Raw genomic sequence first — 12,562 nt, forward strand, 5'->3', positions numbered from 1 at the left:
CATCTGTGCTTTTCTACCTTAAGAGTCTTAAGAAGACATATCCTTTAGAGGCATTAGCACTGTAGGAACTATGTGGGTTCTTCTTCCTCTATTGTAAATTGTTTATGATAACCCTTTCTATGAACAACAAATCAAGGATCAGCAGACCAGTATTTTACCTTTAGAAAGTATATCCTACAATTATGATGCTTTTATTACACTTACTTAGAAAATCAGTCAGCTTAGTGTGACTTTTGCTTGGCTGGGTAAATAGTGCAGAGCTTTAATTTTGAAGGCATAAGAATATCTTTTGCAAAGGCATTTTCTTGTTCAGCCTGACAATATCCATTTTGTTAATCTATTATCTGTCACTGTAGCAGAAACCACTCAACAAAACATTTATTGATAATCATGCAGATATTAAGAACCTACACTAACAAGACTACAAGTAGCAAAGAACAGATTTTCCTCATATAAAATATTTCATTGTTTTGCCACTGCTGCAACATCCAAGACTTGAAAGCACAAACACAGCTGTATTAATGTCTAAAATAATTTTGTCATTTTTAACTCAAATGTACCAGTGGATCCCATGCAATATTTTAAAAATAAGTCTTTTCAGTTTTTATGTGTGGTGAAATTGTTGCATCCTAACTGAGTTGGCACAGACACATAATTTACCATGTCTCCATACTTAAGAATGTCACATGGAAAAGGTTGTATTTGACTAAATTTCATAGGGATAGAGACATTGAGAAATGGAGCAAAGCTTTTTGTTACCAATATTCATTAAAAGAACTTCTCAGGTAAGTAGGCATTTTGAACAAAACTAATTTCTGAGTGGCAGATCAATCCTATGTCAGCAAGAATTTAGCCATTACTGAATCTCTACAGCTAAGAAAGGAAAAGGAGAAGGAGAAGGAGAAGGAGAAGGAGAAGGAGAAGGAGAAGGAGAAGGAAGACAGAAGAAAAAATGAGTAAACTGGTTCTTATTCTGCATCCTGGATGACTGCCGATATAGTAAGCCAGCACTTGAGAATCTCCATCGTCTGCAGTACGAAGGTGCCCAAAGCTGTAGTGCCAACCTCTTCCAGCAGGCGACGGTACAGCCCTACCAAGATTTCTTCAGGCTACTGACCGGGAAAGCCTGGCAGCAGTAGCAATGAATTCATTTTAAGAATAATCTACTCAGACTGCAAGCGTTTCTGCTCCTTCCATTTGAGTCTGAATATTATGTAATTCAGCTGCAGGCAAAGCTGTTGTACGAGGAATGGGAATGCTCTGATGGAAGCTTATCTTCTTACACATAGAGATGCTCAAAGGTGGGAGAGGGGGCTTTTTGCTGTTAACTCTGAATTGTCTGTGGTTTGCTGTGACTTGTTTCCCTGTTAACTACAAATGCAATAATCTGTCCCAGCTGGCTTTGTTCAATAGCATTTTATCTAACTTGTTGTATTCTCTCTTTGTTTTGCTTTGATTTTTTTCTTACCATCTTAAATGCAAATGTGAATGTGTGGACTTTTTACCTCTCCTCTTTTTCTGAGCACTTTATAGTGCTTACTACTATCCACTGCCCTTCCTTTTGTCAGGCTTCTAGCTTACACATCATACTTGCATATTCTTCCCTTTCTGGAAATGCACTTCTTGTTTTTCTTCTGATGCACACTAAACTCTTGCTAAGCTCATGATATACTCAGCACATCTTTCATGGACCTCTGTGTCTTTCTTCTATAATATCTCCTAAGCAAATGTTTCAGACTCCTCTACTGCTAACACCTTAGCACATCTGAATGATTTATCTTTTCATTTGCTGAATCCCCCTGTTGTTCTTGCACAACAGATGTTTTTGCTACTACCCTGCCAAAGGTGTTATTTTTAAGTAATTTTTAAACGCATGACTTTTCACCATCAAGTTTAGGGCTCTATGGGATCTGATTCACCAAGCTCTACAGCTAAAGAAAGCATTACTAATCCCAGGTCCTCTGAGAAGAGACTTTCAATCTTTCTCTGCACTGATAAGTTTTACTGTCGTGGCAATACTGGTTAAAATAGCACATTCTCAGCCCACCGTAACAATACTAGCAGTAAATAAACAAATAAATAAAACAAAAATTCAGTTAAATAAAAAACCTAGTAAGTAAACACAGTTACTTTTATATATATATATATATTAGAAAGTAGTTTATACCAGATTGGCAAAAAGATTCTGTGCACCATATTTGCTGTAGAATTAGTGCTTTACAAGCCATCAGATGAGTCCTTCTTTCTAGAAAATTAAACTAGAAAAGAAATATATTTTTCAAATGATAGATGAAGAAGAGAAAATGTGTAACATCTTGTGACATTGGTAAAAGAAAATTGAATTATAAGAACTGTACATACAACAGTAAAAAAAAAAAAACAAAACAGTACACAAACAAGTATTTATATTTAAAAAAAAAAAAAAGAGAGAGAAAAGCTGCTGGCATTAGACTAAAGACCAAATATCAGTAATGTGACCCAGCGTAACCAAACACAGCATGACCCAACATCAGAAAGCTACTCTGCATGAGCCTGTAACTGTGTAAGATTTATGATTCAGCAAGTAAAGCAGAGACAAATTCTCATCTTAGCTACTCCAGTAATAATGAAGAGCAATTCCATTGGCTTCATTCTTATCATTGTGCTTCAGTACAGTTTTCTCAAAGCCTGTGATGTTTACATAGGGAGAACCTACTGAAGTCATCAGCTTAAAATGCTAAATATTTGGAAACCATGGCAAATTTATCATTATATTTAAATAAACAGTTGTTGAGAAGTTCTTCCTCTGTCTCACTGTAAAGTCAAGTGTTGGATTCTGTAATCTTCTTGAACAGTGGAGAACTGCATAATAAAATAGGTAAATAGTTCAAACATATATGTGTGCTTTTCCACTGATTTATGGAATGGAATCCAGCAATTTTGAACACAGGAGCAATTAGATGAGCAAATGAAAAGTTAATATACAAAAATACTCGAAGCACACAGGTTGAATTTAGTCCTGAGCTATTGTTTAGATACTTTGAATGGATGGCCAGGGATATCATGTTTCTATTCATTTTTGTATCTTACATTCATAAGACAGAAGTCTAGTCTTACTTCCCTTGTGTATTGAGAACTACTATTTAATGCTATAAGTGTGAAGTGAGTGTATAAGTATAAAATCAGATCTATATTTTATCAGATATTTGAGTCCTTGCTTTTCTTTTCTTTTTTTCTTTTTTCTTTTTTTTTAATGCAACTGTGATTTTTTTTTAATTATTATTTTGAGTTTTACTTTGTTTGTTTTCTGGAAACATTTGTAAGGGAATTTCTGAACCACTACTCTTTCCTTTTCCTTTATTTTTATTTATTTAATTATTTATTTATTTATTTTCTCCCATGAGTACCTAGGAGTCATACTAATCCCAACACTTGAGTGCTTACCAGCAATATTTCTGTAAGAATTCAAGGCTGAATCCAACTAGGCAGTAGAAGTATTGAATAGCACTGCTGCCTTCAGAATTCATCAAGAGCAGAAGAGTATTTTTAAATGTTAACTACTGATTTGAATACTGCAGAATAACTGCTTGCTCTTTTAAGTACATTTATTTCAGAGTTTATTTCTTAGGTGAGCTCCATTTCCCTGTAAGATAACATTCCATTCTAGATAAAGTTTCCAGAAACATTAATACAAGCAGCTAGAAATGGCTGCAGAAATCCCTCTAGCCAACTTCATGGTAATGCTGCATCAAATATACCCACAGCTGTGGGATATTCAGTGTTCGCACATCCTGAAGTTTCCTAGAGTCACAGGTGACCTATTGAGAACTATCTGGAAAACCAGCTAAGCATTTTGCATTTTTGGAAGCAACTGTCTGAAGTTTGTCAAGTCACCTATTAAAGTGGTCCACAGTGCGTGACTATGCCAAGTACAAAGACTGTTCAAAATAAATCTTACATTCTTACATTGCTCTATGTTCTACTGAGAGGAAACTACAGGCAAAAACATGTCATGTCTAGATTCCTACTACTAGGCTACCTTCCCACTACAAAATTCAGTGTGCCTGGAATTTTTTCTCTGATACTAAGTTCACCTGGCAATAAGAAGTTTAAGCCTTCTTACTTCCAAAACACAGTGACCACATGCAAGGACACCTATGGCCTGTGCTAATTTCCAAGCTGTGTCCAGGAGTTACTTAAAGAGTGCTAATTGTGGACCAAAATCATTCCAAAGGTTTGTATAATAATGTATAATAATGTGTGAATGCCATGCATTATTTTCTGGCATTAATTTATTTAGTCATGTGTTGACTTAGAGGCTTTATGTCATATCACCTACATGGTATTTCCATTTGTGAAGTCAGAAGACTAAGACTTTATCCAGTGCATTTCCTCCTATAAAAATATGTCATGAATGTATTCCCTTATGTTAATAAATATATACAGATTTTTAAGCTTGAGATTAAAATACAGTTATTCTCCCAAATTAAAATTAATTTTGTACTTACTATTTGGTGGACACCTACATCAAATCCATAAACTACACTGAAAAACAACGAGTTCCCTGTATTCAGTGAAAATGGGCATGAGTCACAGCAGTGTCACAAGATCTTACTATGCTGAGAACATTATGCTGATTCTTCAGCTGATTTTCCACTAGAAGCATCATAGGCCAATGGGAATTTATTTGGGTGACAGGAGAAGCTTAAGTCAAGGCTGTGCAATCATTTCTACTCATTCTGGGATATACTTCTGGACCTTGGCAATATAGTAAGCAACAAAAAGACCAAGCTGAAACTTAGCAGCTTTTTAGGGAAACTTATGCAAAGAGTGAGTAAATGCGTTGAGCCATGCCCATCTAATTGAGTTCCCCTTCCCATATCGTGGAAACGGTAACGTTGGCTAGTCTGGATTAGTTATGATTCCTTCCTGCTGCATGAGGCAGGAGACCTCACTGTCCATGACCGACGGGTAACTTTCTACTAATAGAAGTGTTCATTGATGCAGGAGGGAAGAGGGATCCCCGCAGCGGTGCGGGCGGCCCGCCAGATTTGCCCTGAGGGGCTCGCAGCCAGGAGGGGTTTCAGTACCACGGACGCGGACAGCTCCAGGGCGAGCGATGGAGGCATAGCGGGAATCCGGGACAGCGGCACTGCCAGCCTCGGCAAAGCCAGAACCAAGCTGTGCCACCAAGGAGCTGAGCCATGCTCCAAGTGCCCTGCATAACTCAATAACTCCTGTGATACTTCTCAGGCGTTTGATCATCTCAAATTCATATCAGAAATAAAACAGCTAACCTGCCTTATAGGGATTGTGTGAAGTTTCGTTGTTTTTTAATTATTAGGACCGTACTACTAGCCTCAGTTACTTACTGCTGACTTCATTCCTGAGTCAACTACCAAGGGGCACACTGTGAAATAATACTGGAACAGAATACCAAGATTAGGTCAGTGGCAGACAAGAAGCAAGCCAACACACTGTAGCACTGTCAGGACTCAAGCATTAACATATTCCCTAGATGTGACAAGAGACTTGGCTCAAGTGCAGATTGCTTTAATTTGATTCAGGGTAAAATCTCAGTTATAACATTTGCTAGTATTGCAGTTTAACCACACAGTTTTGACTGTTAGAGAATACGAAGTCAATGTCTTGATTGTGATAAATCCATTATAAAATAGTACCATACCAAGCCAGCGAACTCATTGCCAGTAGTCAGCTTAGATGTCACAGCATATTAATACAGCTAGTATAGGCTTGATTAGTGATTACTTGTGTATGTCGAACATATCCCTACAGCTATTTACAGCAATACGTCACAGCTTTTTTAAAAATGAAAATCTTGATATCTCAGACTTCTGAGCTAAGAAACACCACATGAGGGTCTGAGAGCCTCCAGTTTTCAATGAAATGAAGATCTCATTAATCTCCATGGCTGGATTCTCCTTTCTAAACAAGTAACCTTGATTTGCCACTCTGAGGGAAAGTCCAGTGTAGCCAGCCAGTAAAGCTGGAAATTAGATTAACCTAATAGCTAGGGAGGCAGAAATCAAGGAGAACTCAGCAAAAGAAATCTGTCAGTGATAGCTGCAGAAATACTTTGCACTCCATTTATTCCTAGCTGAAACAGCAGTCCAATTAAGGGCCTTGCCAGTTAATTGCTAATTAAAGGCATTCTTAATTACTTAAAATGCTGGACCAGAATCCAATCTTGTTTGAGTTTGGCAAAGACTTCTCTAAGCTGTTGTATTATCTATATGTATTTCCCCTATATTCAGCACTAGTGAGGCCGCACCTTGAGTACTGTGTCCAGTTTTGGGCCCCTCACTGCAAGAAAGATATTGAGGCCCTGGAACGTGTTCAAAGGAGGGCAACAAAGCTGGTGAGGGGTCTGGAACACAGGCCATATGAGGAGAGGCTGAAGGAGCTGGGAATGTTCAGCCTGGAGAAGAGGAGGCTCAGGGGAGACCTCATTGCTCTCTATAACTTCCTGAAGGAAGGCTGTAGTGAGCTGGGGGTCGGCCTCTTCTCTGTGTTATTAGTGATAGGACCAGGGGGAATGGCTTCAAGCTACTGCAGGGGAGATTCAGGCTGGATATGAGGAAGTATTACTTTTCAGAAAGGGTGGTCAGGCACTGGAATGGACTGCCCAGGGAGGTGGTGGAGTCACCGACCCTGGGGGTGTTCAAGGAAAGGCTGGATGTTGTGTTGAGGGACATGGTTTAGTAGGAGCTATTGGGAATAGGTGAACGGTTGGACTGGATGATCTTTTAGGTCTTTTCCAACCTTGGTGATTCTATGATTCTATGATTCTATCTATCCCTTCTCTTGCTCCAAGTCTGGCTCATAAAGAACAAACACAATTTGATTCCTAAATCCCCATTACTAGATTATTTTTTTTTTTGGTGACATGCTAAGTAATGCTCATTATCCTTTAGATATTAAATGATTATAGATCAGCCAGAATGTACCAGGTATCTATTAAAACAACAACAACAAAACAAAAAGAAAGTTTTCTACCTTCCACAATCCCTACATGATCAGAAAGATCTTTCTTTCAGTATTTTGAGAAAATTTTCCTTACTCTCCTCTTGTTTTCTTTGCTTTGCTTCCCTAACTAAAACTTCTGGCTTCACTCCCTATATGTGATTTCACTCTTTCAGGAGAACTTTGGGAACTCTGAGCAATACCATTGATAGAGGAAAGTAGAAGAAGAATCAGCCTAGTCTGATAGCATCAACAAAACATAACAAATTTTTTTAAAAAAGTTTAACCCATTTTTCCATTTCTAGAAACTTTGCAAATGAGGTCATCCAGCTGCAGAGAAGATCTCTCCATTACAAAATAAAATTTTGAAATGTGTATCTTTTAAAGTCAAACAGCAAAAAGCGTTACCTGGTTGGAATCCTGAAGTCTACATTGGGTCCCAATTTATAAGCCACTTGTAGAGCAGTGGAGCCCACTACTCTCTGAACAATTCCTTGAGAAGCAGCTTTTTCTATCTGGAACTGAGAAATCAGGTCAAAGCCTGCAAGAAAAAGATATATATATAAAACAATTTATAGTCTGAAGTATAACTTGTAATTTAATTGGAGCATTGGACAATGACAGAGCTGAACACAACCTAAACATAACAGTTTCTAAACAGCAGCTATTTCCTAAAAAAGTCATATTCTTCTTGCCTGGTAAGTCATCTTGGCCAATCCTGATTGTTGGGCAGAGGTCAGTTCTCTGACGAGCACCCAGAATGACTGGCAACCCTGAAAAAAGGGGATGAATTTGTCAGACATTGCTTGAGACCTTAAAAATTTAAGTGAAGCAACTGTAAGAATATTAATTAAACAGAACAGAAAAAAATAATAAATGTATATGTGTACAACAATAAATTTAATGTACATGCAGTAAAGTCAGAAGTTAAAGAAAGTAAATACCTGTTTCTAGATAGCTCCAAACTACAAATGGAGCTTGACCCTATTTTTTTTCAATCCTTTAGATGATAATTTATAATGCTTCTTTTCTATCAGACTATGGAGGAATAGTTGTACCAGCACAAGGCTTGCAGTGTAAGAAGTTTCTGGTCTGGAGCTTGTGGTGGTTTAAGCAAACGTTAAAAAAAAAAAAAAAAAAAAAAAAAAAAAAAAAAAATCAGTGCTTAAATCAATGCTCTCCCCAGTCCCAAGGAAACTTAAACAAGGTTTTTTTTCCAACTGAAGAGTCTGTTAAGAAGAGAAATTACTGACACTTTTTTCCATCCTCTCTGGTATTTCAGGCATTCCCACCTTCTCTTGGGCCATGTTTGATCAGAGAATAGTCATTCATGAAACATAGGGTGGGGGAAGAAGGATTTACTGACATTTTTTTATTGATCCAAAGAAGAAGGTGAAAGAAATTTTGTTAGAGGAAAGCAAATTTAAAAATCTAATTTGTCTGAAATTCTGAAATAATCTGCTAGAAAGCTGTGCAATGAATAAGAATATTCATATGATTTCCCTAGTTTAAGGAAGAAGGAAGGGAAAATAAGCATTAATTCAAATAATTTAAGAGTTCTGCACAAGTCCAGTATCAGGTGAATCTGGAAAATGTTAGTCTGGATGGGGAAGAATTCAAATTGGAAGGATATGCGTTTCTAACCTACAGAGAGCCTCTTGTGTGCTACAAGAGTTCAACACTGAAATAAATGTGGGTTTCCTTCTAAAAACACAAACTTAAAGAGAACATTCATGCTGACACGTTACACCTTAGAAATAGCCTCATTCTATATTATTTGATGGGACACATGGCTGACATCCAGCCATTTACATTTTATGCCCAGGAAATAAAGTGAAACCAATTTGTTGCCACATGTAGCAGAATAACATCTAACTAGAAGCACTGAAAGATGAGGGGAGATTTGTGTCATGTATCTATCACCTAAATGCAGATTTTAATTCTTACCTTGAAAATACTTCTAATTGCATACTTAAAATGATACACATTTTGTTGTTTTTTCCGTCTTTCTGTATGTATATGTAGACTCATACATACATACACAAGCACACTTCTGTCTTTCTGTGTTAGATAGTAAGACAGGATTTTAATTTTGAAGAAGTTCTGAATAATTCTTTTGACAGTCAGAATTACAGAAAGATGAAATACGTCCTTACTTGATTGCTGCTGGATGGTAGCCGAGATGAAAGACCCCAGAAAACTACACATATACAAGAAAGCTGTAATTTTCCTGTAAACAGAAAGAGAACTCCAGTGTGAATATAGTGAATGTACAGTTTCTGACAGATTCTGCTGCTGACTTTCTCCTCAGTCATGCATACCAAGTGTATAAAATCACGAGTTAAGGATTTACCAGCAGACATTACGAGACAATTTATGAGAACGCTTTATCTTTGTCCTTATAACAAAAGATGTCTGCAAGACTCTTTCTTTATAATTTCTTTCATACAGTGCAACATATATATATACAAACAACAAAGAAGCCAAGTGGCAAGGACATCTTTAACTGTTCTAATCTCTTATTTACAGATTTCTCTAAATCCCACTTGTTCTCTTACCAGTTGCTTTTCATCTTCACTGCTGGTTTTCTTCACTTCTCACATGGGAATATTTGGAGTATATATTCACACTCTCTGGTTCCCTGTCATAAGTCCTGTTAACGAGAGTGTGAATGGGTGCAGAATGCTCCTGCTGCCCCAGGCAGGACTCAGCGGGGAGGGAGGTGCAGTCTGCTGGGTTGGTTTTAATCTTGCAAAGGGAAGGAGGTGGGGGCTGGACAGACGTATGTATCCTGATGGGGTCTGAGGGAGGATCTCTGGAGCCAGCTGAATATAAGAAGCTAAGAGAGCAAAGAAAGGGCTGCTGCTTATGCCAGCATCAGGGTAGACAGATTAAGAAAATGTGAGTTAAGCGATGCCAGCCACCAAATGGCAGGCGCTGCTGTTCAGTGAGGCAGATAAAAGAATAACATGTACCAAGGGATTTTGAGGAAATTGGTGACTTCAGTGTGGTGTTAAAGCTAAAAACTTTCACAAGAAGAGAACGTCAGTCCTATAAAGAAGATATTTTCATTTCTTGTTGATTTATCCATCAGATGGTCTCAGGAGAAGCCTAGCTGATAGTGTTCTAGTTGATTCTTATGAATAAAACCAATTATTTAAAAGGATTTTTACTGCTTAAACATGAACCTCTTTAAGGAATACACATAGGCATTACTAAGAAGACTCCTGTTATTCAGTTGTTATTCACACACACATTATACTTTCCAAAGAGAAGGGTCTCATTCAGAGAAATTCAGAGAACACAGTTTCTGAACAATTTATAATTTATTTTTATTTGCATTTCATTTGTGGAATTCTCATGGGTGGAACTTGTCTTGTGATATAATAGCAACTTGATCCAGTAAAAACTAATTAAACATTTAATGTAAGTGTAAACTGAATGTCACAGAGACAGTCCTTGTCTAACTAGCATTCCCATTTAGATGATATATATAAATATGTGATATATAGATTGCAATTTTGTCTTTTAAAGAATTAGGCTAATGCCGTTTTTTGTTTTTTTTTTGTTTTGTTTTGTTTTTTTTTCCCAAAAAATCCTAGGGCACAAGAAGTTGCTGTCTAGGCACACACTTAGGAAATCATCATCTAAACAGCAACTAGTAAACCCTTGGAAGTAGATTAATTAAACAACATAGAATATGATTTTCCAAAACACCTCTGTGGTTTAGCTAAGGTATCATCTGAGGACAAGCCATGTAAGGTTTACATACCTGACTTCACATTCTTGTATTCATATACCTGATTCTATATTCTTGTTCTTACCTGCAGCTTGGGTTGGTGAGTATTCATTTGTACAGCTGTCCAGTAAGACTGTGGTTGGATTTCAGGGAAACAGCAAATACATCAGGTGGACCTAGCTTCTGCAGGTATAAAGCCTTGCTTTCTGTGATGAAAAAGCTTCTAGTGAGTTGGATGTTGTTAGATTTTCAGAAGTTTCAAACCAATACAAACCACAGAAACCAACATTTGGCTCAGAAGGAGTTGTTAAATGTGATGGAGAAAAAGGTTCCTTAGTTCAGGCTCAGACTGAGTGCAGTTTAGGATGGCTAAGTTAAGCCATCTCCTAGTGTTTCATTGTTTGTGTAGGCTCAAAAGAGCTCAGTGTCACTGGCCTGTACTTTCAAGAAGGATTTTTAGGAGGGACTAGAAAAGTTTGTCCTTCCTCTGAGAAGTATTTTAGGCATACATGCAGATACTGACGGCTCACAAATGGTCTTTGGGAATTGGAGGAACTGAAGTCTGATCTGCTTTGTTATAGTGAGACCTCTGCCCCAGTGAGCAGTCTCACAAGGGAGCAGTGGCTGCTGGCCCCACGCTTACCCCTGCTCCTCTAAACACAGCTGGAGGGAGGGGGGCAGTGGGAAGGTTAGAGGGAAGTCACTTCTTATTTATCTCATGCTCCATGGAATGTTACTTCTGTTCCATGTGGTCAGTTCTCTTTTCATTTGTGCCTTCATTCTTTCCATTTCACTCCAGTATCTTCAGGCCACATTGTCTATTCAGTTTATAATAAAATCTATTTTATACATTTCAGTCTTCATCATTCTTCATACATCACAATGGCCACTGCTGCCTCTTCTCTTACTTTTTTTAGCAGACTCTGATATAAGCACAACTACTCATTTATCTCATGTGAGTTCACTGCTGAAGTGTGTTTAGCGTTGATACCTGAAGATTAACTGTGTGTGGCTATGATTGATGGTGTTCCTGAGAGAGCTATTTCTTATTAATCACTCTAAGAGTTAAGACAACTTAGACCTGTGGCTGATCTCATTGACATCAGAGGCAAAACTTGCACTGACTTAAGCGTATTTTAATTAAACCAACAACAAATAATTAAACCACCATCCACAAGGCTAGGGTAATTGAACTGACAGCAAAACTGTAATCCTTGTCAGGCTCCAACACATCATTGCAATTTAACAAGTAATTTATTGTCCAATAAATTGTTACCTTCATCATAAAAATGTACTTTTCTGTCCAAAATTTTATGAATTTTGGCATGGGAAGAAAAACAGCTTTTCTTTCCAAGGTGACAGATTTCATTTTTCATAAAGACCAAACAATTTCTTTCCAGGAGAAGTAGCTCAAAGAAACCTGGAAGCACATTGGGGCAGATTCTCATCTCTTTGGTACAAGTCATCTTTCCAACCTAACATCATTACAACATTACTAAAGCCAGTTTGTGAACATCCAGGCTTTCCTAGTCCAGTCACTAAAATTCATCAAATCCCTGTGGAGTCTTCATGGAGCACAAACAGAGATGGTGCAGACATCAGGCCAGGCAAACTGGCATGACCGCTCCATGTCCCTTTGCCACAGCAGTTCTTCCTATACTTAAGATTAACTGTTCCCAAACCTTTGGATGAAAGTCGAGATTAAGGTATCTTTTCTATTTTGATTTCTTTCTAGGTCAAAAGATTTGTACTTTGTCTCCAGGGGTGCCAGACAGCCATTATCCCCTAATGTTACAGCCAGTAATTCCAATTATCTTGAATATAGCAGAATTTATTTTTTAGAGGAATTGCAGAGAAAAT

At 37.7% G+C, this 12,562-nt stretch overlaps 1 protein-coding gene across 1 annotated transcript in view; it reads right to left on the minus strand.

The window, feature by feature from the left end:
* COL9A1 (collagen type IX alpha 1 chain) overlaps positions 1 to 9,692 on the minus strand; it is a 65,966-nt gene extending 56,274 nt beyond the window's left edge. The window contains exons 1-4 of the mRNA XM_052673515.1: positions 9,522 to 9,692; positions 9,120 to 9,193; positions 7,659 to 7,736; positions 7,372 to 7,504 (exon numbers count right to left, since the gene is read on the minus strand). Of these exons, the coding sequence (XP_052529475.1) occupies positions 7,372 to 7,504; positions 7,659 to 7,736; positions 9,120 to 9,193; positions 9,522 to 9,535 (299 nt within the window). The 5' untranslated portion in view covers positions 9,536 to 9,692. The remainder of the gene's footprint in view (positions 1 to 7,371; positions 7,505 to 7,658; positions 7,737 to 9,119; positions 9,194 to 9,521) is intronic.
* Positions 9,693 to 12,562: the final 2,870 nt, after the last annotated feature.

Source organism: Tympanuchus pallidicinctus, unplaced genomic scaffold (assembly GCF_026119805.1).
Source record: "Tympanuchus pallidicinctus isolate F22 unplaced genomic scaffold, pur_lepc_1.0 scaffold1, whole genome shotgun sequence".
In the NCBI taxonomy this organism is placed as follows: Eukaryota; Metazoa; Chordata; class Aves; order Galliformes; family Phasianidae; genus Tympanuchus; species Tympanuchus pallidicinctus.